Consider the following 27,128-nt stretch of genomic DNA (forward strand, 5'->3'; position numbering starts at 1 on the left):
TTTGGATGAGGCGAACATTTAAATTAATGGACTTTGAGTAAAGCAGATTGCTGTCCATAATGTGAGTGGGCCTCACCCAATCAGTTGAGGGCCTGAATAGAACAAAGACTGACCTTCACTGAGCAGAAAGGAATTCTACCAGCAGTCTTTAGATGGTGATTCCCTGAGTCTCCAGGCTGCTGGTCTACCCTGCAGATTTTGGAATTTCCAACCTCTATAATCACATAAGCCAATTTCTTAAAATTTCTCTTCCTCCCCCCCCCCCCCCCATATATACAGTAAAAGTGGGGTTTAAGGGCCTGGGCAATGTTGGAAGTGGTCAGATGTTTTTCCAAGTGATATGACAAGACTTTGAAGGCTGAGTAATCTGAAAGGCTTGTTTGAAAGGATTAAACAAGCTGCAAGCTCCATTTGACCAGTACTCATATGGGGAGGGGAACTGCTCAGCAGATGCTAACTTGAGCAGAGGCTGCTCCTGATGATCAGGTCCTTCTCCTTGAGGCCATGATTCTAGATTGGCCCTGTGGAATGTAGATACTGTCTCAGATATATGTGTGTGCGCAAAGTGTGGGGCTGGGGGGGGGGGGGGGAGGGGGGCAGGCCTAAATTAATGGAGTTTATCTTAAATTGGCAAGATTAAAGTTTTCTAGCTTTTGCTATCAGATGAAATGAGATCTTGAGATAGAAAATAAATCAATAAAAAGTTACATTTATTTGTAAACTAAACATGTGAGTTTACTATTTATTCCTGTTTCGATCATTTACTTCCAATGGGTCAATTAATTCATTTTACAACTATAAACTTTCGGTGTAAGAAGAAAGAATCATTCTTCCAAAAATAAAGAATGAAACTAAAACAGAATTTGCAAATTGATGAACCATGCCAAAGAGCCTCATCCGTTCGTTCCCACATCGTTAACTATTCATTGTTACACTTGTGACTTCCAAGTCTTATGTGAGCCTCCTCTTTCCTCCACATCGCCACTGGAGCATTTCCAACCTCCTGCCACAAACTCAGCACACTCAGGGAAAGGAAAGCTGGATGGGGACCACAAAAATTCTCTGCTCTAATCCCTAAACCAGTGCTCAGTAGGAAGTAATAAGTCGTTGACTGACTGAATAAATGAATGCATGCACGAGTATTTAGTTTGCTTTTTAAAGAAATCAAAAAGGGGATCTGTCCACAGGCAATTGGGTTTGTTTTTTGAAATTTAGATTGATTTTCTATTATTTGAAAATAGAATAGGGGTACACGGGCTCCTCTGTGGGGTTCTGAATGAGGAAGTGTCCAAAGCTGTTTGCTATTAACCAGTAATTAGATAGGGAAAGGAAAATTTCTGACTAGCCATGGAAATTCTCCTCTGTGAAGACTAACAGCTCTCAACAAGGGAGAAGATGGTGTTCTGTAGAGCAGGAACATAAACAGGGCTGAGGTTCCTGTCAGATAATTCCAGACATTCTCATTCTCCAGGCCTACGTGCCCTCCAGTGGGAGAAAGGGCCAGGGGAAACCCAAGTTTCTGGTTTTGCATTCTTGGGAAGAGGGCAGTCTCTTAATCACTTTGGTGGAGAATTGCCTCTAAGGTCTTATCCCTAACACTCTTCAGGAAGCTCAGAACTACAGTCCCACCTGTGCCCCTCTCTTCTAAGGCTAGTGGTGGCCCAGGGACATAGTTCGGCCTCCTGCCCTTTGCTTTGGTGGCTGCTGTGATGAGGTATTTGGTCACCACAGTGATGTGATAGCTGCGTAGCTCTGCCAGGGCCTCCACACACTGGTTATAGGCTGTCAGAAGTTGGCCATTTCCAGAGGACAGAATGTGGTCTCTCAGTGAAGGAGTTGAGTGAATTTCTTCTATAAAGGCCTTGTGGGAAGGAGGCATGTACTCCCTCATCCTGTGCAGAAAATCAGCTGAAAGAAACAAACCAGAACTATGTCATAGCTCCACATGGAAAGATGCGAGAGCCTGTCTGGTTTTCCAGACATCAGTGCAATGAAAACTTGCTGTCATCTAACTTTCCAATCCACTCTGCTGGCTCTTTTGCTTGTAGACTACAAATACTACATTCCTGAATATTGATGGGGAAGGAAAAAAGAAGCAAGTACATCTCAGATAACTGAGTTGGAACCATATCCACCAGTCAATGTGTAAATATGTATCATATACCCAAGGTAGGCAAAGTATCTTGATGAGACTATCGTCATGAGAGATATCTACAAATGTAAGGCATAAACCCTTAAACCAATTTGCTAAATACTCTCCTGAATTTTGCTTTGTTTGGAAAGTGCTAAGGAAGGGGAAATTAATAGAATTTATAAGGGCAAGAAAATAAAGAGTGAGCAACTGTTGGGGCGCCTGGGTGGCTCAGTCAGTTAAGCGTCCGACTTCGGCTCAGGTCATGATCTCACGGTTTGTGGTTGGAGCCCTGTGTCGGGCTCTGTGCTGACAGGTCAGAGCCTGGAGCCTGCTTCGGATTCTGCGTCTCATTCTCTCTTTGCCCCTCTCCCACTTGTGCTCTCTGTCTCTCAAAAATAAATAAATGTAAAAAAAAAAAAATTTAATAAAAAAAAGAATGAGCAATGTTTTTGTAATAATAGCCTCTTGAAGTCAAGTTGTTTAAAAATCAAATCAATAGATATTTATAGGAAATACAGATAGATTGATCTTTTATAGGAAATTCATTATGTGTTTAATATCATCATAGTTCTTGATAAGTGACTTTTGTGGATGAGACTGGACGCTATTTGACTGCACACCAAATTCTAGTCATTTTTTCCCCTAAATCCGACTTGAAAATGCCATACTCTGAAGTGCCTTTTTGCAGCTGTTAAACATCAGCTTGATGCTGGCAGGTAAGGAAATGAACAATTTCAAGCTTCTAAACTGGTAGGCCTATCTTCTGGTCTAAATAGACTTGACTTGAAGTTGCAGCATTTTTACGGGGAAGGGCTTTGGTGAGGAGCTCAGACCCATCATCAGCCATATCCAGACTTTGTAACTTAATTCCACAGTCTTCAAACTCCGGATCTCTCCCCCATTTTAGACAAAGCAGGCTATTGCCTAGGGTCCAAACAAAACTATGGGGAACAGTTGGATATATGGCAATGTTTTAAGATATGGAAATGGAAACCAAATATCCTGCTGAGATCAAATATTAACTGACTTGACACAATAACATCTGGCAGGCACACAACCTCCTGGTTGACTTAGAGAAGTATAGACTTCATGACATTTTAATTTACACTTGGTCTTATCAATTGATAAAGACATCTCTGTTCTTCCTCCCTGTTAAGGAACAGAAAGAAAAAGAAAATGTCTGACTTACCACTTTCCTTGCTGTGACAAATGCCTAAGAACTCATCAAAGGCATGAAGCACTGTGCTCTGAGCTGCACTCCCCCCAGAGTATTTCAGGGGCTCTGGGGAGACTCCTTCATAGATCAACCCCACTGGCATTGCTGGGTTATCCTTCCATCTAAGCAAGAGTAAAAGTCAAAGAGAAGAAGTGGGTGCTAGGAGTTAAGAGCATATTTTCTGATACAGCAACAGTGAGTAAGAAAGCAAACACAATTTCAACGGTGTTTTTAGAGCAAAAGACTGGGTATCTTTGTAGAATATATACTTAAGCATACTTCAACTTCATAACAGGCCATTGAATACAGCCCTTCCTTTCCCCAGTTGGAGGATTATTCCAGAAGAGTAAAGGAATCCTTGACATTGATCCTATGACATATTTATTAGAAAAATTCAGTCATAAAGATGACATCAGTGCTGCTCAGTAGGAATAATTTAGGGGTTCTGGAATAATCTTCACTCCTTCTGCTCATCTCAACCTTAATCACCTGATACCTTTAACTCCACAAGTAGAGCTTTGTAAGTAAGTACACACACACACACACACACACACACACACACACACGCCCCTTTGCTTTTCCCTGTAACAGTTTTAACAGTTGTCATGTTGAACTACCAGTGTTAAATAATGCATGACTTTGTGGGAATACCTTTGTCAAATACATTCTTGACAGCACGTGTTGATAATGAGGGCAGCAACAAAGAGAACACAATACAATCTTGCAGGTTACCAGAGGGACAGGTAGATGGACTGGAATTGAGGCTCTGGTCTTGCTCAGATGAAGTGGGTTTTCCCCGCTTCTTCTCCTCTCTTATCTCCTTTCTTCTCCCCTTCTGTCTCCCTGATTCCATTTCTTTGCCTTTTTGTGTCTGAAAACCCCTAGTTCTATCTCCAACTATTTTACTCATTTCCCTGTCACATTTTTTATAGAGTCTTAAACAATTACAGAATGTATGTGCTGACTCCATAAGATAAACAATGGCACCAAGAACACGTTATTGTACTTCCAATGTGTTAGTCTATAAACTCTCTTCACATTCATTTTCTTTTTTTAATGTTTACTTATTTATTTTTGGGAGATAGGGAGAGAGCATAGGCAGGGGAAGGGAATAGAGAAAGAGAGGAAGACACAGAATCTGAAGCAGGCTCCAGGCTCTGAGCTGTCAGCATAGCGGGGCTCGAACTCACAAATTGTGAGATCAAGACCTGAGCCAAAGTTGGACAACCAACTGAGCCACCCAGGTGCCCCTCACCTTCATTTTCTAACTTGACCTCTTTTGAGTAGATGAAGGCAGGTGTCTAAAAACCCATTTTACAGATAAGCAAACAAAGGCTCTGAGCAGTTAATTCTCCAGGGCCACACTGTTCAAAAATGGGAAAACCAGAACTTAAATCCCAAACTTGTACTTTTCTATGTTCATTTTCTCAAGACCCCCACATATGGATTTCCACTTTTACTAAGGAATAGAATCTTTTTTCTCTTATTGCCAGGAATGAGCCACTGTCCCTGTTTTGAACATTTAAATAACAGGCTTACAGTGGAAGATGTCTCATCTTCTTCCTATAATTCTAAAAGTCATTTTGCTCAAGAGAAGGAAAATGCATCACACACATAAAAAAAGCTGTAGCCAGACTGCTCAGCTGGCTGTTCATGACCTTTGTCAAATACTTCCTTATGGTAGGAAATGCTATAAGGAGCTGCGTTGTTTGCATTGGAGAATGGTTTGGTCAGCCCTTCTACGGTTTCCACTGGATGAACGTCAAAATGGCCTTTTTAGGTGGGGTGACATCACTCTGGAAACAGATGAGGCATAGACAGCAGAGCAGGGGGAGAGCAAAGGAAGGAGTCTGATCATAAGAGGAGAACATGAGGTAGCTGTTGGGTAAGAGGGCTCTATTTCAGGCAGATAGAAAATTTAATCTCAACTTTGATATTTATTAACTGTGAGCCTTGGTTAATTAACCTCTCTGAGCCTCTAGTTCCTCACCCAAGTGATATTAGGATCTACCTTATTGAGTTCTCGTGGGAGCTAATTAAAATAATACCTGCTCAGTGCCTGGAACATATTAAGCATTTGCTAAATATTAGCCATTTTACATTATTTAGAGTGAGTTGGAATCCCGCTCCCTCCATTCATTATTTTGTACATTTGTACACACCTTCCTGAGACTTAGTCCTAATTTGCACCTACTTCCTAAAGCTGCTGCATAATTAAATGGGTTCCAGAGAATTTTCGTGACTTGTCAGAGTTCAGGACACTGCTCCAATGAAATTTCTAAACAGCATTTTAGAAATATTTGGAAATAGGGAAGAAATATTGAAAGCGTGAGTAAGTGGAAGAGAGGCAGTGGTCACACTGGTTCAGGGTTGTCTCTTGCCATGTTGTGGATGATCTCAGATGGTCACTTTGGTCTCTTTCAACAGTCCCTCCTCATCATGACCACTTTGGTGTTGGACTTTCTCAGAGCTCAGTTTATGGGATTCTTGCTACTCTCACTTCCCAAGTGCTCTTATCTACTTCACTGATTTAAAAACCAACTATATTAGGAGTCTTTAAAAATGTACACTTCTACCTGGACCATTGCCCTACGTTCCAGACTCATATATTAAACTGCCAACTTACAGATATCTCCACAGAAATGGACATGTCCCAAACTGAGCTCCAGATATCCCCTCCCTTTTGCCAAATTTCTTCCTCCTACAGTCTTCCCCATCAGAGAAAATGGCAGCTCTATTCTTTCAGTGGATTGGGCCAAAACCCTAGAGTCATCTTCGACCGATCCCATTTTCTTCCTTCCTCCTGCAAACCAATAGCAGATCCCATCAACTCTACCTTCAGTCATTTCCAGAACTGAACATTACTCAATGCCTCTTCGGCCACCACCCTAGTCCAAGCCATCACCCTGATTGTGGGCATAGCTTCTTGAACATTTTCCTGGCTTCCATTCTTGCTCTTCAATTATCTATTTTCCACGTTAGAAAATAGAGCGATGAGTTGAATTAAGACAGATCATTTCATTTGTCTCCAGACTTGCCTCTGCTGCCCTTGTCTCTCAGAAAGTAGCCAACAAGCCCTGACATGATCTGGTCTTCTGCTGTCACTTGTATCTTTCTCATTCTCCCCCATACACACTGCATTCCAGTGCTGCTATCTTCCTTGCAACAATTCCTCCATGACAAGCATGCTCCAATGTAAGGACCATTGCAATTTTTATTCCTTTTGCTTGTAACAAGTATCCAGGTAGCTTAGTCCTCACTGCCTTCAGTTATCTGCACAAATGAAGTATGGCATTCCCAGACCATAATAAATAAGTAAGAAACTTACACCACCTCTCCCTAATACTCCATGATGCCCTGTATCCTACTTTACATTTTCCCGTATCACTTATTGTTGTAACATATATTGTATAATACTTTTTAAATTATATTTATTTATGCATGATCTGATTCCCACCATTAAAATGTAAGCTCCACAAGAATAAAGTTGCTGTTTTGTTTTATTGCAACATTCCCTGCACCAGGAACTGTGCCTGGCATATGGTAAGCACTCACTAAATAGTTGATTAATGAATGAATGAATGAATGAATGAATGAAAAAAACTATTATTCTATAATTCTGTGTTATATATCTAGAATATATAAACCCAAATGTTTTTCTGGAAAGGACCCGCCAGCTTTAAAGAACCATCAGATGCTCAAATGGCCAGGAGACATCAATATTTTTTTGGTGCCCCAACATGAAGCGGATGTGTTAAAGCCACATTGAATGTGACAGAGAAGACACCAGAATGTAAGTCAAAAAAGATAAAACAAAGGGATCTACTTTCAAAAGCCATATTCTCCACCTGTGATACAATTGGTCTGAGGGAGGGAAATAGGGTTTCTCTGAGCAATCCCATACACTCTCAGGCCCAAACTAATGATTGCAAAGGAAAGCAATTACTTTCCTTTCAAATCTCTGTAGGCAAGGTTATTTTTAGTCTTTCTCATAGCCTATTTTTAGGAAATCCAAGAAATATAAACAGAAGAAAAAAAGAAAGAAATGACATTTTTCCACAGGGGCTAACTTCCATATGAAATTTAATGTGAGTGGGAAATGGAAAGAATAAGTTTAATCTACAAATGATGAAACGCCTAAATAAAAATGTTTTTAAAAAGTAAATGAAAACAATAAATCAAACATGGGACACATCAAGAACATAGGAGGAGATTTCAATTTTCCAAGACAATCCCATTGGGAACTCTCAAAAATCCAGATGATTTTGGCCATCAACACTTTCAATACATTTAAGATTTGGTGCTGGTCACTTAGTTGCACTACATGAGAAATATTTTTGACGCTCAGACCGACGGGAGGCGTTTATGTAGATCACAGATAAAATGCATCACTGACCCAGAGCTTATTTTAATGAAAACATAATCACCCTCTAGTGACCATTTAATCATGATAGGCAGAAATTGAAAAAGATAGTCCCAAGATTTCCATTCTCATTCCTAGAACTGTTCATATTATAAGCTATCAATACCTGTCAATATGATATACAGCAAGGCAAAAGAGACGTTGCAGATATAATTAAGGTTATCATTGCTGCATTGGAGGATACCGTGTGATAAGGATTGCAGGAAGTCTAAGCTGAGAGCAGATCCTATCTGACAGCCAGCAAGGAAACAGAGACCTCAGTTCCAAAACCACGAAGACTTGGATTCTACCAAAAACCTGAACGAGTTTGGAAGCGAATGATTCCCCAGGTTCTCCTGATAATAGCTCAGCCCAGCAGATAGCTTGACCTCAGCATTTTGAGACCCTAAGCAGAGAACCAAGCTGAGTTTGCCTGGCCTTTTGGTCTACAGAAATGTAAGATAATAAATGTATGTTGTTTAAAACTGCTGTTTTAATTTGTTAAAACAGCAGTTTTTTGTTATGGTTTTCTGTTATGTTTGTGATTTGTTATGTAACAATGGAAGACTAATACACATTTAGAGAGCAAAGTGAAACACAAAGAGATTTTCCAGAATTAGGTACTTCGTAAACCCCAATGTACTTAAAATGTTTAAAAGACTTTTTTTCCTCTAATTTTACCAAAACATATCTGCATATTTTGTTTTACATTTGTTGCTAGAATCACTATTGCACAATCAGATCTTTGTCTTAACCCTGATTACATGTAAAATGTGCACACAACGAGAAGAATTCTGAGCACAGATAACCTCTCTGGGGAGGATTTTGGGATCGAATGGGTATACAGCAAAAGTCTGAATTCTGAGAAACACTCCCAATTCCATTCCACACTCTTCACCATTTTTCTTGTTTCCTCATAAACCAGGAACCCATTAACCTCAAGTTATTCTCTAGAGACCCTCCTGCTTCCCCTCTCTACTCCCTAGAGTGAGGAATGCCCACCCAGGCTGGCATCCCCTTGGACTGTCCAGATCCACTCAATCTAGAAAAAACACTGGGTTCATGTTGTCACTCCCTTCTTGCACCCATGTCCCTTCCAGGTGCAACTTCATATTCTTTCTGTCTATAGCAATTTGGCACCTCCTGGGTATCAAGATGGAACACTAGGTGAGCCCTATGTCAAATTTTTCACCTCATCCATTCACTACCTCTACTTTTCACTATTAAAAAAGTAAACAAACTTAATTTCTCTCGGTTAATGTGAATGGGAAAGCAATTTGATTAAAACATGTCAAGGTATAATTAGTGTATCTAAAGGAAGAAATGTATCTAAGGGTAGAGTTCTTTATCTGGAAAAATTACAGTCCATGTGACAGAAGAAGAGACCCACAAATATGAACAAATGACTTGGGGTAACTCTTCCAAGAACATTAGAAGAAGGCTTGCAAGTTACTTTCTATGCTCCCATCAGCCCTAGTAACAGGGGAAGAGAATGGATATAAATGAGAGAGCATTGTGGTTACATAGTGGGCTTTTTTTTTCTGCCATCAATATGGGATTCTAAGTGAATACAAATGAATGTAATGTGGTGGCCTAAGGACAATTATTCTGACCTTAAATATTCATTTGTCCTGCAGATGGTACCCCACCTCTTTTATCCAAGAATGGATCCAAATGATCACTTTGTTAGCAAGGTTTCTTAGGGTGTTTATTACTATAGGAAGCTTCTGCCTCATAAATTTGGAATATGCTACAGAGGTCTCATGCAGGAAAGCAGTTGAACTGTACTTACCCAGAGAGAAAGATCCGGATGACTGCATAAAATATGTCTGGATCAACATAATCTGGAGAAGCAATCAAAATGTGAACTTTACTACAGGCAAAAAAAGCAATTGGTTACATGTGCACGGGTCCTGCTGCTCTCTTGGGGCCACCCCCTCTATCTGATCTGCACGGAAACCTGGAAGGAAGGCAGCAGCAAGAGGGGGATGGAATGTTCTCTTCTGTAGCCCCCTCACTGGCACTGGCCAAACTTTTAAACTATTCCAAATGCTGCCCTTTTCTATTTGTGGTGCTTCCCTTTTCTGGACTTAATAACTACAAAAGAAGAGATCAAGGCCATCTTTGAAAAATTAATATTTTAAACAGACATGATATTTGAGAGAATGTAGGAAGTAGAAAGGAGAAAAGCAGAGAAAAAGAATCACCCCTGTCCAGGCTTTCACAAGAGAGGAAAACTCAAGTTGTCAATGCTCAAGCGAAGTTCTATATAGGCAACCAAAGATGGAGGAGTGGAGAGGCTCTTGCCCAGGGATTGCCACACCAGGTCAGATATAGGCTCATTTAGCTCCATGTTAAGCTGCATTCATTAATCTGTGCAGCTATTTTTGGCTCTAAGCCACTGCTTGGGGATAACTTATTCCACTAGTTTATTAACTTGTATATAAAGAAGGGTGTCCTCACATTTGTACTAAATTTCTTTTCATTAACTTTTGAAGATTGTTCTCTCTTCTTCACATAATGGGGCCCCTCTGTGAGCTGGTATGTTTCTTTTACCTGGATCCTGTCTATGTTTCTTTGTTTCTCTTTGAGAAAAAACAAAACAACACAGCAAAACAAAAACAAAAAAATCCACATCTTTTTTATGAGACCCAAATAATGTCATCTCTATACCATCAGTTATCTTTTCTACCATCATACCTAGTCTCTGTTCCTCTATCTCTATGTTCTCTGAAGGCCCATGGGCTCAGGTAATTCAGATATTCCTTTGGTCCCAGGATTTCCCAATGCTCCTGAGTGGTGTCACATTCTCTCTACTCTTCTGTGACAATGTTCCATGTGCTGGCCTTTTATTGGGCCCTGTTTCCATGTCTTTCCCATCTGGTGCCCTATTCCCACAAAAATGCTAAGCATTATGTACAAATTTTCTCTGAAACAGTAATGACTAGCAATAATTTAATATTTTATCTTCTAAAGTAAAATCATTAGTCAATAGATATAAAATAATTTCAGTGTAAAAAAAGTTAATAGATGTAAAAATATCCATTTATGATTGTAACAAATAAAAAAATTAGCCAATTAGGAATAAGAGGAACAATTTTGAAATGATAAAAAGAATCCACAGAAAGCCATTTCAAGTATACATTTTATACTTGAAAGATTAAAAATAAGTATTTGAAAATGTGGAACAAAACAAGGATCAACACATCCATTCAACAATATGGTGTTAGAAATTTTAGCCAGAAGAATAAGAAAAAAATATATATATAAAGAAATAAAAGTTGTAAGTATTATACATGAAGGAACAAAATAATTCTCAAATAATATGATTTTCACATAGAAGACCCAGATAATCTGCAGATAATCATTAGAACTATTAGAATTAATAATTGGAATTAATTAATAAGAATTTTTTCTATAAACCAGTAACAAACAGGAGTTAGTTAAAATCAAAAGATACCATGTTCACTAGAAACAAAAAATAAAGTAACTATGAAAAAAAAGAAGATATCAAAGTCTCTTATTTTGAACGAAATTAAAGAAAATTTAAGGAATTCAAGAAAAAATTTGTCTCTACTGATGGACAAAAAAACTCAGTATCAGTATCAAAGAGAAGAAGTGTATCTAAAAAAGAGTTATCTATCTGGATAAGTTTTAGTTCACATCCAATAATATGAAGGCATGATTTCCAGTACCTTGTCCGACTACCTTACTTAGCGTTTCTGTGATATTCTCTGATTGTCCATCTGCCTTGATCATAAGGCAGAAAGACTGGATATAATATCAAAATCATGTAAATTTTCTCCAAATTAATATACAGATTTAATGCAACAGGAGCAAATTTTTTTAATGTTTATTTTTGAGAGAGAGAGAGACAGAGAGAATGAGTGGGAGAGGGTCAGAGAGAGTAAGGGGGACAGAGGATCCGAAGCGGGGTCTGAGCTTACAGCAGTGAGCTGATGCAGGGCTTGAACTTATGAACCATGAGATCATGACCTGAGCCGAAATGGCACACTCAATTGACTGAGCCACCCAGATGCCCTAGCAAAAACTTTAACAGAGATTTTTTTCAGAGCAGTTTGAAAAGCTGATTGTTTACATGAAAGACAAAATGTTGGAAATAGTACAGGCACCTCTGGGAAAAGAAGGGCAAGAGACAGGGGTTTTCTTCACCTGAAAGAGATACTATGAAGCTATAGTTCTGAAGACAAATGATATCTCTGTTGGGAAAGGTAAACAATGACAAAGAGTAGGAAACCTGGAAACAGAGCCAGTCATTTAAGAAAATCTGTTATAAAACAGTGCTAATATTGCAGATTAGTGATTCTTCAAAGAAGGGACACTGAATTTATTTCCTTTGTCATATTACATATAGATAACAATTATATGTGAATTAAGGACTAACATGTGAAAGACAAAACAACAATTTCAGAAGAAAATGCAGCAAAATATACTTATCAACTATGATTATGAAATAATATCTTATGTAAGACTTCCCCAAACACAGACTTTTGCAAAAGAAATGGCACAAACTTTGACTATACGAAAATTAAGAACTTCTGCTTTCAAAAATCATAAGGCAAACCACAATATTTGCAACACATATAACTAATGAAGATCAGGCTTCTGGGGTTTACAAAAAACTTTTAAAAAATCAGGAAGTAAAAGATAAAAGACCATTAGAAATATAAGGAAACACATGCATTCACAAAAGAGGAACATGCGTGGTGAGCACCCACAAGGACGCACGCACACACACAAACACACACACAGGAGACAGTTAAATCAGGGAATGCAGCAGTGACATCAACATCATGGTAAAATAAAAGTTTTCTACTGTCTTTCCCACAAAGAACACTGGCTTAGACAATCACACACAGACAAGAGGGCCTTTGTGAAAGTCCAGGAATTCAGTGGGGAATTTCCAGCACACCACTGAGCAAAGAGATCCAGAACTGGATGCACTGAAGAGGGTAAGAACATTTCACTGTGCTCACATCACCCCTTCCACAAGGCAGCACAGCTCAGTGCTAAGAGAGATCTCCTAGGGCTGTGATTTTTCCAGTAAGGGAGAATGAGAGCATAAGATTGCGTGCCTGGCTTCCCCAGCTGCAAGGAATGCCGGCGCGCAGACCCACTTCTTTCCCATCCCATCCAGAACACTGAGGTGTCCTGCACAACTAGGGAGCAGAGGAGCCTGGGGGTAGGGAGGGACTAGGAGAATGCCACATAGGGCTTTTGGCTGGGGGGTGGGGGATTAAAGGGAGGCAGATTATACTGATCGCCTCACAGATTCCATTAAGAACCCCTCCCATGAGATGCTGGGAATGCTTCACCCGCAGATCACCCCAACTAGCCACGGGTGCCCCTAGTGCTCAGGGTGTCTCAGAGCTACACCTTCACCCACTCTGGCCACCTCCTTGCGTGCACTGCTCAAAGCAGAAAGGGTGAGCCTCTGCTGTTGATTCGTGAGCTCCTCCAGCAAGGTGGCTGATTCTATGGGACTGGGAGAAAGCACACGACCTGAGCCTTAAACACTGCCCCAGGGAAAGCCAATGTTAGGTGGTCTGCACCTGGCCTGACTTTGCAGACCTAGAGAAGGCATACGCAATTAAAACTTTTGCCAAGAGAGGGAGCAAGAAGTGTGGAGCAGGTGTATGCACAGGAGGTCTGAGAAAGCCTCAGAATCCCCGCCAGGGCTGATGGAAGGTGTTTCTCTCCCGAAACCAGTCAGTAAATACTGGAGAAAGTGAATAAATAACTTCTTCACATAATTCCTGCAGCAATGCCAAGCTTCAAGGAGCACAAAATATCAAGGAAACATGACATTACCAAAAGAAAAAATAATTTCCCAGTAACTGACCCTAAAGAAATGCAGACCTGTGATTTGCCTTATAAAAACAATTCAGAATATATTTTTTAAATTAATTTATTATTTATTTAGAGAGTGTGAGCAGGGAAGAGAGAGAGAAGGAAAGAGAGAGAGAATATTAAGCAGGCTCCATGCTTATCACTGAGCCCCCACACAGGCCTCCATCCCGCGACCCTGGAATCATGACATGAAATCAAGAGTCAGACACTCAACCAACTGGGCCACCTAGATGCCCCCAAAATATCTGTTTTAAGGAAGCTAAGTAAACTACAAGAAAACATAATAAGACAATTCAATGAAATTAAGACAACAACACATGAACACAATGAGAATTTTAACAGAGGAAAAAAAATCAAAAAAGAACAAATTACTAGGAAATATATTTTGGCAACTGACTCTGAACGGTGTTCAGAAAATACCAAGTAGAGAACCTCCTCCTCAATTAACAGTGATCTGGTAAGGTAAGAGAACCACGTATGCACTCTTACTTCTAGGTCTAACGTGTGCACATTTTGGCTAAGAAGGGCAGTTCCTAAAAGCCAATGACACAGAGGACCTAAGAACACACCTGAGTTACATCTCCTCTTTTTCCCTCCATGTGGTTTCCTAGAAGAGCAGGAAAATGACACCAAGGACTGCAGCTTCTGCCCAGATGGCCAAGCGCAGGTTCATTTACTGCCTGGCTAGCCATCACCCAGTGTTTCTAAGGTTGTTGTTCAGCAAAACACAAAACATTTTGGTCAAGCACCTTTTTCTTTTAAATTTAAGTGAGTCTCTAGAGAAATAGAACATCTGCCTTTCACTCATTTGCACTCATCATAATTTTGTGTCATAAGCATTAGTTTGGAAAACCTAAGGAAACTTGCTTTTTAAAGTTTGCAGGAGTAGGGATTTAGATTTTATACTGAGAAGTAGCCTCTACGCAAACGAAAACTCAGCAAATCCTTGCTTTGGATCAAGCGCTATAAAACCACAGCCCCTGAATTACTGTAATATTTTCACATTACTTTAGTAATATTCATATGGTCCCACTCAGGAAAGTAACACAACAGGTGCTCAATTACTGACACCTACAACAAAGCATTGTCGATGCATAATCAAACCATCCAGCTGATGGCCACGACCACCAGGCAGTAAATTTTTCATGTAATTCCAACTTTCAAAGCCACGAATTTCCACTAAATGTCTTACCATCACCTTAAGCATGACATATCTCAAAGCAAGCTCATCATCCTTCCTCCGTGTGCCCATTTACTTTGAAAATCAATCAACCCATCAAGCAGAACTTGATTCAAACTTTCAAGTGACAAATCTTTGCCAGGGGTATCATGATTTTTTTTAACCAGTTTTGAAATCTTACATACATCCTGGACACCTCCTTCTGTCTCTGATCATACCTATACCCTGCCATTTCTTAGTCCTTTTCCTTGATGTCTCTTGTTGGTCTCTTCTGTTGCTGTGACTGCTCTAGCACCTTCTTCTTTCTCCAGATTTAGTAGCATTGTTGGTAAGGTGTAAGCAGCTCTATGTGTCTGGATGAAACCAGGGCTTACTTAAATCTGAAGCATAAGTAGGTGTGAACCAGGCAGAGGGTGAATGGGAAAGAATGTCTGAAACAGAAGAAATAGTGCATAAACAAGCCTTGAAGTAGAGGAAGTTGTAGAGAGCAAAATGGATTCTCTCATGTCAAGCAGGAGACTGCATCAAACAATGACGCAAGTAGTCGAAGGTACCACAGCTACGAGATATTGTCCCGACCAGCATCAGCCCTGACAGCCCAGAACTGATAACAAGCAGGACCAGAGGAGGTCTGCAGGGGCCCAAGAACCATTAAATCCATTTAAAAAGGAGAGGGTTCAGGGGCACCTAGGTAGCTCAGTGGGTTAAGCATCCAACTCTTGATTTCAGCTGAGATCATGATCTCACAGTTTGTGAGACTGAGCCCCACATCTGGGCTGTCAGCATGGAGCCTGAGTGGGATTCTCTCTCTCTCTCTCTCTGCCCCTCCTCCACTTGTGCTCTCTCTCACTCCCTCTCAAAATAAGTAAAGAAACTTAAAACGAAAAGAAAAAAGTAAGGGGGGGGGGGGACTTTTGCAGCAAATTATCAGACTCTTCCAACATGACCTCTATGCCTGACCATGAAGAAAAGGCAGCTGCCACTGAAGGCTCTGTCAGATTGATCTCCGAACAAAACCGAGATCCTTCCCCCCTTGAACGTAATAAGCACTAGGTGCCAAGAGCTGACCTGGACCAGACTGAGGCTTTATCTCAACTGTGTGCCCACAGACCAACTTAGCATTTAGTTTGTTCACTTCCTACACCCTTCTGTTATCTTGTTATCTTCTGCTATCTTGTTTGCTTGTTGTCTTCTGTCCTGCTCCGTGTGCCATATAAGAAGCCAATTTTAATCATATGGTGAAACGTCATTGAGTTTGTAATCCTGAACATGTTTTATAACTGTGGTTAACTTTGCTTTATGATTGACTAAAGTTGACACTGTGGAAGGACAAAACTCATGTGTGCACCTTCACACCATGCTTGTGACCGAAGTTCTTTGCAGGAAAGAAAAGCTAGTGTCAGAAAGAACAGGTGAAGGAAAGCATGGTGTCAAATAAAGATAAATTGAAATTAAAATATTCTGGGGTCAGATCATGCTAGGTCTTGCAGAAAGATTGGGATTTTGGCCTTATCCTTAAAATAATGGAAAAACGAGTGCGGGCAATAGGAATGTAATGTGATGGGCATTTATAATTTAAAATTTTCTAGTAGTCATATTTTAAAAGGTAAAAAAAAAAGTTGGTAAAATTAATATCAACACTATATTTTAGCTAACCCACCATATCCAAAATATTATAATCTCAAATGATAACCAATATAAAAATTATTATGTTTTCTTGTGATAAGTTTTTGAAATTTTGTCTATATCCTTACAGACTTAAAATTTACTTTACGCTTATAATGCATTTCAACTTGGATGTTTAATTTTCAACAATTAACTGACATATGACCTATTCAGTACTAAAGCTGTGTTTAACAAACAACTATTCTACATTGATTCAGTTTTATTGTTTCAATATCAATTCACTACTATTAAATACAATTAAAAATTTAGTTCCCCAGCTACCCTGGTCACTTTTCAAGTGTTCAGTAGCCACATGTGTCTGGAGGCTACCTTACTGTACTGTGCCAGAAGAGAAACTGAAGAGTTGCGGGAGTAAAAGTGCTTCAGCGTGCACTTTTAAAAGCTGATTCAGGCTTCTGTGTACAGAAGGAAATAGATAAGGTAAAGGGCAGAAGAGAAACTGTTGTAGGGTCCCCTCCCTAAGGAATCTGGTGAGAAAAGACCTCAGGATAAGGGAAGACAACCTCGCTATGTGTGTAAGTGACATCCCTCACAACCCTGTAACATGAGACCACCCAATTAGAACGTATGTCTATACATTACCCATATATAGGAGACAAAGAAGTAGAAAATGCATAAAAGACTACGCCATGTGGCATTCGGAGCTCAGTTTTTCGGATACAAACCCAACTGAGCCAGTGCTGGCACAAATAAAGTTGCTTCCTGGAAAGAAAGCCTCAGTGTCATAACTGTCTGTGCAAGAAACCTGCTACAAGACCACTGCAGAGTCCTGGCAAGTGATGATGGGAGCCAAGTTCAGAGCAAGCGATGGTAAAAACAGAGAAAAAGGAAGAGATGCAATCGATATTCCAAAAAGAAACTTTCATTTGCAGTAGTGGAGTGTTGTTTCATTCAGATCTGTCCTTCCACTAAAAACAATCCAAAAAGAGGGATAAAGGATGCAAATATCCTAAAGGCATCAAGTAGCTGAAAAGACAGGAAGGAACTGCCAAGCAAAATTTTAAGGGAAAGCAGGAACCCAGAATGGGAGGCAGAAACTAGGGTGGCAAAACCTCTTTTTCCTGAAGTCATTTCCCAATCCAGGTATGCCTGGCCTTGCTTTTAGTGGCTTCTCTGGATGGTAGGTGTCATAAGTAAGACCCCGGCCCCAGCCATGAGGAGGAATTTTACAGGAGACCCTGTTCATATTAAACTGGGAGTCCCAACTACCTATATCTCAACATCAGTGTGCATCAGAGCTCCCAACCCACCACTCCTTGCCCCCAAGAGACAAAATCAAAGTCACCTTGGCACTGAGCAAAACAGGATTTAAAAAAATCTGTCTCTGAAAAGTTGTGACCAATTTTTTTTTTTTTTTTTTTACATTCTTAGCCCAACTTTAAATTGTCTAATTGGTACATGGGCCCTCACTTGCTGAACTTGCTTCAAGATGGTCCAGAATTTTAATGTCCCCAAGAACCAGGAAGAACCAAGTACAAATATTTCTCTGCCCTAGTTCCAAAAGACTGTCTACAAACAATGTTCCAAGGACAATGAGCATTATATAGAATGGGAAAAAAAAAAAAAAAAGCAAAACAAATCAAGCCTAAACACACACACAAAGAAACATGACAACCTGACAACCAACAATAGGAAAAAAGAAATAAGAAGGAAACAATCAAGTTTCCAATATTAGAATCACACACAAATTATGACACAGCCACAAGTAGTATGTTGAAAAAAACTAAAAGTGAGCTTGAAAATGTCTCTGGGGAACAGAAAAGTATGAAAAATAAACAGGTTAGAAAGTAATAAAATATAACTTCTGGAAATGAGACAATAAAATAAACTTTTCAATATATGTATTCAGCAACAGATTAGAAGCAGTTGACAATGAGTTAATTAGATTAGAAGAATTAATGCAACACAGAGAAATAAAGAGATGGGGAAAAAACAGCAAGGCTAGAAGAGAATGGAAGATAGTGGATCAAGGTCTAACATCCTCAATTAAAGTTGAAGAAGGAAAACAGAAAGAGAGTGGGGCACAATTTGTGAGGATGGGATGGCTAAGGACTTTCCAGAATGATAAGTCGTATCAGTTAAAGAAGCATAATGAAACCAACCCATGATAAACGGAACAACACAGACCCATAAAGAGAAACTCACAAGCAGATCAGAAAAAGATAGGTTTCCCTGACATCTAACTTCTTAGTAGTGACAATGGAAGCTAAAAGATATTGTACGGATTTACTCAACATCTACAGGAATATTGTTGCTAGCAAATATATTCTTTAGGCATTGGAGTGAAACAGGGCAATTTTCAGACGAGAGAGTTAGCCAGCAGCAGGTCCTCACTAGAGGAAATCCTAGTAGCAAAAGAGATGTGTGTAAAGGAGTGAAGGGCAAAAAGAAGGTTATAATAGGTAAGCAAATCTGAGTGAATCTTAACCATATGCAACAATAATAATCACTGTAGATTTCTGGATATTTTTGATGTGTGATATGCAAAGTATATTCTTCCTTGTAAGCCTAAAAACATCTTTTGTGAAGACTCATGGGACTCTTCAATATTTTGAGAACTGGTTCTGTGTGGGCATGTTTCTTGATTTTATACATTGACATGAGAAAATAAGATTCAAGGTAAAATATGGTGGGTCAGGTGACTAGGGTATACTGAGATTACTATGTGTAAGTAATCCACGAGTGAAGACAACTTTAGAAATATGAATGGAGTCGTTATTATCCCACAGTATTTAGCAGAGAAGAATCCCAGTGTTGATTATTTTCCACTTTGCTTTATTTATTTTCTATTATTATTATTTTCAAAGTTAACCTTTGATAACTTTGGATAACTTTTATTACTACCAGAGGTTTCTCTCATCAGTACACAGTTCTGACTGCAATACCTTCTTCAGACTGCACAGGGAGCTGAAGATCCAGAAATCAGTAGGCTGGGAAGGTAGGGGGAATGACTTTCACCAAGAAAATCCTAATGCCTTAACATAAACCAAGGGTACTGAATTTAATTATTGCCGTTTATAGACCCAAATCATAGAGCTGCCCAACATCTAGACAGTCTCTCTTACTAATTATAAATTAGTAAAAACTTATCAGTTACCAAAAACAAAAAAACAAAAAAACAAAACAAAACAAACCTTTACCAAATATTGTTTTATACAATGTCAACAATGCTTTCAACAAATCTAAAAATATCTTAACTGCATGCCACTTTTAAGCTTTAATTTAAGATAAACAAAAATGGAAACAATAATTTTGTTTCCAATTAGTTGTAGACAAAGTAAGTTTACAGATTAGGTGAAAGGAACAATCCAAATGACAGCCCTGCCTTAGTTTAAAGCTAGGTTCTCTTTTCTGCTTATTATGGATCTTTGATAAGAAATACAATTGCTGAGAAGTCTGTTTTGCTTGCTGTTTGCTACGAGCATTGTGAGGCCTTTCCTGAATGTAACCCGCTGTGTAGTAGAATGGGTTGTAAACCTTCCTAAATGTAGTCTGATATGTAATGGAATGAGTGATTGTACATAAACTAACCGGCATTTCTCGCTTCCCTAAACCTGCTTGCTTAGCACATTCCTCACCTACCCCCTTCCCCCTTCCCCCTTTTTCCTCCCGCCACAAGTAAGGGACAAAGCCTTCCCGCCAAAGGACAGACAAAGGACGCCCAATCAGAGAACAACAAATGTCCTTACTTTAAAATCAACTAATCAGGCCCCTCATAATTTGAAACCTCCCCTGTGCTATTTGTCTGTCTATAAAAACGCTGTACCAACCCTGATCGGGACCTCTTAGCGTCACCGGCAACGAGTGCGCAGAGGTCCAGGTTCGAACCTGCAATAAACGACGCTTGCCGCTTGGCTTTGACTTACGACTCTGGTGGACTTTTGTGGGAGGTTTCGGAACTTCAGGCATTACATAGGAAGAAAACTTCCTTAGGCAAAATTAAGTGAGCCAGCCAGAAGAGGGTAGCAGCAGGAATTCACACTATCATTTAGTACCAACTCACTGAGTAAGAAACCTGACTTAAACACATGCCAAACTCTTAGAAGGAAACATTTTGACTCCTTGCCATCATTAAAGGAAAAATTCTTACAGCCAGCAATCTGTCAAGGAGAAGATGGAAATTGTGTTCATTCAGAAGGAAATACAAGGCAAAACTTTCCGTGGCATTTTGGAGAGAAATTTATCTCTCAGCGTTTCTAAGGAGGAAATTAACTCTTAGAAACAAGAGGTATTCAGAAACCTGCCAAAAGACATGCTTGTGTAATCGGGATGCTTGGAAATCCGAACATATTTTGGCCTTCCAACAGAGCACTATGCCCAGGCCTGGTTGAGCTCTCTGCAAATCACCCAGAAAAGGGGAGCTAGGCACGGATCTTACAGGTGCACAGCGCTGACACTCAGCGAGCAATGCACAGTGTGGGTGTAGTCTGGAAGTCTAGTGCTGTGACGGACTTCCGCCTGAAGAGGAGTACGTCTGCACTGAGGACTAGGTTAAGGTTGTGAGGTGGAATCACCTGTGGGCTGGGCAAAGGCCCAGTGATAACATGGGGGTTCTCAGAAATATAAATTGAAGCCTTAAAATAAAGAGTACCTTCTCCTCTGCGTTGGGCATGTTTTCAAGCTATCCTGCCTGGAAATGAGGTAATTATGGAGGAAGGGAGTAGAGCACACAACTCTTGCTAAAGCTGAGCTCAGAAAGAAAAAAAAAAATTCATGAGCTCCATTTGGGGGTGGGGGTAGAGGCAGCAGAGGGGAAAGTGCTGCTGAGCTCTAAAGATCATCAGAAAAAAGTCATCAACTACAAACCAGACACAATGACACAATTTACGTGATTCCTTACACCTGGCAGTTTCCAGGGGCACCTGAGTGGTACAGTTGGTGAAGCGTCCGACTCTTGATCTCGGCTCAGGTCCTGATCTCAGATCTCACAGCTCGTGAGTTCAAGTTCCAGATCAGGCTCTGTGCTGACAGCTTGGAGCCTGCTTGGGATTCTGTCTCTCCCTTTCTCTGCCCCTCTCCAACCTGTTCTCTCTCTCTCTCTCTCTCTCTCTCAAGTAAAACTTAAAACTTAAAAAAAAAAACAAACCCTTGAAGTTTCTAGTATTTGTTATTTTTATCATTTCATTTTTCTGTTTACTGTGGCTGCATAACAAACCACTCCCAAGTGAGGGGCATGAAACAACCAGTATATGATGCTCTTGGAATCTGCGGGCTAGAAATTTGGACAGGACACAGGGGACGGGACACAGGACACACTGCGCTTCACAGTATTTGGGCCCCCAGGTGGATGACTAGAAGACTGAGGACAGTTTGAAGGTGGAAATCTAGAGTCATCCAAGGGTTCATTCGCTTCCATGGCAGCTTCCAACTAGAGCACCTACATATGGCCTCTCCGTGAGGCCTGGCGTTCTCACTCGCAGCATGGTGGCCTCAGAGCAGGTGGCATTTTTACGTGGTGACTCAGTATACAAGGTAACAGTTGCATCACCCCCTCTAGCCTTCCCTCAAAGCTCACGCAGCATCACTTCTGCTGGGTGCTATTGATTACGGGCATGTCACAGGCCCACCAATACCACAAGTGAGGACACAGCCTGCACTCCTTGAGGACAGGCACGTCAGAGCCACATTGGAAAGGAGCCTATGAGATGGAAGATTTTGTGCCTTGTTTGGAAAATGCAGCCTGATGCACTCCTGTTTCACTGCGGTGACTACAGATACAACTTTTAGAATAAATCATGCCTGTGTGGGAAAATTAACTTTTTAACAAAACAAGGAAAGTAGCCCTGCAATCTCCAAGGCACCAGACTCCTGCAGGGGATAATGGAGAGAGCACTGGGCTGGCCTGGGCTGAGAAAGTGACTCTGACAATGAGCACTAGGAAAGCTTGTGACAGACAGGACTGTGCCCTCTTACTGCAGCAGGCAGTGTGACAGGGTGAGTGGTCTCTCACAAGTTTCCAGAATACTCACTTCTGTTCTTTCATACTGATGGGGTTTGGGGGTCATGGGGGTCTGGAGCTGACTGCCAAGAAGGAATTCTTGAGGGGTCTTTGGTGCAAAAAGGTGATCCTATGAAAGCACAGGGACAGAACCCTTGGACAGTAAATGCTGCACTGGGGTTGTTATATACTATGGAGTTGGGGGGAGGCCTCCAGAGGGACTTTGATATGCTAAAGGGGATGCCTAAGATACCTGAGGCCTTGCTATTGTCAAGCGAAGGTTGTTTTCCCTCTAGTAAGGCATTAACATTATGACCGAAGGGGGTTCCTGGAGAAATGGTACACTCTGTATTTGCCTCAAGTACTTGTTAAGGGGCTGCAGATTATAAAGAAATGTAATTTTACCTGCCATTTCCTTCTTGCCTTTGTTCCCCACATCACGAAGGAGGGAAGGGTAATATTAGAGCTCCAGGAAACTGAGTCCACAGGTTTCTGGAGATTAGGCTACTGATAAGATTGCCTTTTTATTACAATTTACTAAGACATTTGTAAACTTACTAAGACATTTGTAAACTCCTGTCCTGCACGACTATAATTTCTATCCGTTAACCATCTGTTTCCCCTTTCCTTTGTTCTTGGGCAGCCAGAAGTGCCTGAGAAATATCACACATACCCCACCTGAGGTGGGGTGGGGGAGGGGGGATGCAGGGTGTCAGCTTGCCTTATGCTCCCTCATCAATATGATCTGAATGCACCTGCAATGTCACTTCCCCTGGTCTTGATATCGTGACTAATAAACTCAGGGTACCTTGTTAAGGCTCAAATCTATGTCACTCAGTTTAGAGAGCTTGTTTGATGTGATCAGGAGGGCTTTAAAATTAAAATTCAGGGAAGTGGAGGAAGTGTGGATCTGAAATATAAAACAGGATGTTGAATGGAAATAATACATAGTCCTGTGACTTCTGATGGACTTCCACTAGTGCAGAGAGTTTGAGATGACAAATAAATTTACTCCCTTAATAAAAAGTAATAAAGCTGGTGTCCTCCCTTTCTCCCTCCCTCCCTCACTTCCTCCGGTCCTGTTTCCCATAAACCTCTCCTTTCCTGGACTTCCTCTATTTGTCAGTGAAGCAGGATCCATGGAAACTGATACTTAGATCCTTACCCTCTTGTTAAACAGATCACACCCCTCTCCCACACCTTCTTCAAACACACAACAATTACATTTTCTAGATTCTTCTGATAAAGGAGTTAAGAGCTGCAGTCCTTAGGGTAAGATTAACCGACCACACCTGTAACAACTCATCTTTAAACTAGCCTCAGAGGAGGAGCGATGGAAGGCCCCTCAGATAAGGCCCAAAGCCAAGGTCAGTCATCTCACCTTCCACTAGAGAACAAAGAATGAGAGAGGCTTTAGAGAGTGTAAGGACAAACTCTCTCATATCACAATTCTGTCCTTCAGTAACCTAACATTGCTGGATAGAGCTTATACAACCAATGTCATGTGCTCCACCCTTTTAGCCCCAGCTTCGTTACTCTACATGTAAGACCTCTACATGCAAGGAAATATTTTGGCTAGCCAGAAGAGGAAACAACTGAATCACAAGAGATATAAAGAACGATAAAACCATGAGAAAGTCACTGCAAACTGAGAGTTCATTTTTCAGTAGCATGAACAACATTTGGTTGCCTTAAAACAAAGACATTGACATTTTGACATTTTATGTCTTCCCGAGCAAAGCCCTCAGCCTTCAGAAGCCTCATACCATGCATTTGTCCTAAAGTTCTGGTGATATCCTGAATGCAGAGTCTCAGTCGCTGCAGGGCTTGAAGCAACGAGTTCTGGCTGGGCTGCAAGATGGCATTCACTGCCTGAACAAGTGCCTGAAGAGGAGATTCATTCACTCAATTCATTAACATTCAGTCCACTGAGGTAGAGCAGCAAAGCTGTGGGAATCTAGAAAAAGGGGACCCATCTGACTGCTGGATTGTTAGGCAGGGCTCCCCAGGGGCATTCCTAAACTAAATATCCTGTGAGGTTTTCCTGAGAGCCAGAATCTTTCTGGGCACCCTTCAGATAGATCCCTAGTTAAGACTTTCTGGAGCTTTTCCATTGACTGCTACTTCTTGTACCTCTCAAGGGCATAACTCTAATCAATTTTGTTCTTTCTTCTGGATTTATCTCATATTATTGATGGGGTTTTGGAGTGGTGGGGGTCTGGAGTCAATGGCCAAGGAAGAATTTTTGAGATGTCTTTGGTGCAAAAAGGTGATCCTATGAAAGCACAGGGACAGGACCCTTGGGCACTGGGGTTGTACAGAGTGACTGGTTATATACTATGGAGTTGGGGGGAGGCCTCCAGAAGGACTTTGATATGCTAAAGAGAACGTCTAAGATGCCTGAGGCCTTGCTGTTGTCAAGCTAAGGTTGTTTTCCCTCTAGTAAGGCATTAACATTATGACAATAGGGGGTTCCTGGAGAAATGGTCTGCTTTGTATTTGCCTTAAGTATTTGTCAATGGGCTGCAGGTTATCAAGAAATGTAATTTTACCTGCCATTTCCTTCTTGCCTTTGTTCCCCACATCACTGTGGAGGGGAAAGTGATATTAGGGCTCCAGAAAACTGAGTGCACAGGTTTCTGGAAATTAGGCTATTGATAAGATTGCCTTTTTCTTGTAAAGACCTTTGTAAGACCTTTGTAAACTGATGGAGACTCATGTCCTGTATGACAGTAATTTCTATCAGTTAACTATCTGTTTCCCCTTTCCTTTGTTCTTGGGCAGCCAGGAGTGCCTGAAAAATATCACACATATCCCACTTGGGGAGGGGGTGGGTTGTGCTAGCTTGTGTTTGGCCCTCAGCTTGCCTTATGGTCCCTCATCATTATGATCATTTCTACTTCTAGGACCTTGAACTAGGGCAGCCTCACTCCTGAGCTCTGTTGTACATAAAATCAGACAGATTCTGTAGATCCCGTAGCATCAGAGCTCCATTCACCAGGAAGACTTCCTTGTCCTCTGGCAGTCTCTACCTTATTTGAGCTATAATTTGAAGACCAATGCTTTACTCTGTATCTTTCAGTGAACTAAACACACGAAGGAGAAGTAAAGTAAGCATATAGTTTCACTTTTGAGACTGAAAGAGGGTGCTAAGGTAATCATCCCATGATCTGGTCACTCTACTGAGGACACAGTAAGCACTCAAAGAATGTTCACCAGGGAAGGTAGTGAGGAAAGACTTAAATTTAATCTAAATAGCTTTGTGCAAGGCAAGCATTCCCTAGATGATCATCAGTCACTACACCTTCATTTGCTTTACACCTGAACTTTCTGTTATCTACCTGACCCCTGAAGGAGTTCAAATATGCAAGCTCAGGGCTAGGTATTCTCAATGAGGGTTCACTGTCCTCTGAAGAGGGTTCACTGTTTTCTGACGCTTTTGCATAACAGTTTTCTCTGCCAGGAATGAATACCCACTTTCATTCTGACTTCCTGCTTAATTCCCATACATCACTCAGATTTTAACTTCAGCTGTCATTTCCCTTTGCCTGATCCTGCAAGTCTGGATTAGGTCTTAGATGTTTTTTCATGAAAAACACTGGTTTTTGTTTTTGTTTTTCTTGTTACCCCATGCATCAGTCCATCTTTCTCTACTGGATGGTGAGCTTCTATAGCGTCCAGAACAGTATCTGTCTTGTTCTCCCAGACATACATTATTCAGAACAAGACATGTCAGTTGAATGGTTGAATGGTCATTCCAAGTGATGCACTAGTTGAAGAAAGGGAGAGCTGTGGGCTAGAGATCAGACCTCTTTTCCCAGACATACACCAAGTAGGACAAGGCCGATACTCATCTATATTTATTAGTTCTCTACAGGGAAAGGGACTTGGTGGGAAGTAAAGCTCAGACTAATTTCTCATTTAGGACAAAAAAAAAAAAAAAAACATGAAGAAAATACCTTAATCCCAGGTACTGCTGCCTTCTCCACCAAAACAGTCACCAGTATAAAGCCACGCAGGCTTTCTTCCCCAGGAAATGAGAAAATGACGTCCAAGTTCCTTGGGAAGGAAATGACCACATGTTTAGAGAGGTTTGTACACTGTGGTGTGAGCAGGGCCCAAAGACCACCTCAGAGCCAGACAAATGCAAGAGCAAGTAGACTCGAAGAAAACCCCTCTCATCTCTGTAGAATAGCTCTGAGGAGGAGAATCTGCCTCCAGCTCTGCTCCAAAAAGGAAAGAGAGCAGACCTATTCAACACCATGGTCAAGGACCAGAGGACTCTCAAAGTCTAGCATGGCCTCCCAGTGGAACAGCTGACATATAACTGGGCAGGCACTGCTGATTCTCCACAGGGCCAGTCTGTGGCCCATCACACCATCCCCGTCAGGAGCAGGGGCAGTCTTAGAGGTATAGTGACCACAGACAACAGCTAATTTCATGCTCCTTTTTTAGACTTGAAACTATGGCCCAAGGAAGCAAAATGGTTTCCCCAAAGTCATGCAGCTGATTAGTCACAGGACCAGGGCAGGAATATTTCATAACTCAGGTGAGTGCTTTCTCTCATCAGTGACCTTTTCCCCCAAGTGCTGTATTACGTAAGAATGACAGCTGCAAGACCGTCATAGAATCATCTTTAAATGACCAGCTATCTAGATTCAAATATTCCAGATGTCAGCCCAATCTGCAAAACCTAAAATT

At 40.9% G+C, this 27,128-nt stretch overlaps 1 protein-coding gene across 1 annotated transcript in view; it reads right to left on the reverse strand.

Annotated features, from left to right (window-relative positions):
* Positions 1–689: 689 nt before the first annotated feature.
* The window catches only part of IDO2 (indoleamine 2,3-dioxygenase 2), a 63,099-nt gene continuing 36,660 nt past the window's right edge, over positions 690–27,128 (reverse strand). The window contains exons 4-8 of the mRNA XM_086702943.1: positions 26,387–26,556; positions 24,194–24,311; positions 9,545–9,596; positions 3,324–3,472; positions 690–1,908 (exon numbers count right to left, since the gene is read on the reverse strand). Of these exons, the coding sequence (XP_086559069.1) occupies positions 1,553–1,908; positions 3,324–3,472; positions 9,545–9,596; positions 24,194–24,311; positions 26,387–26,556 (845 nt within the window). The 3' untranslated portion in view covers positions 690–1,552. The remainder of the gene's footprint in view (positions 1,909–3,323; positions 3,473–9,544; positions 9,597–24,193; positions 24,312–26,386; positions 26,557–27,128) is intronic.

The sequence above is a fragment of the Puma concolor genome, chromosome B1 (genome assembly GCF_028749965.1).
Source record: "Puma concolor isolate L17-30 chromosome B1, mPumCon1.1.hap2, whole genome shotgun sequence".
Taxonomy (NCBI): Eukaryota; Metazoa; Chordata; class Mammalia; order Carnivora; family Felidae; genus Puma; species Puma concolor.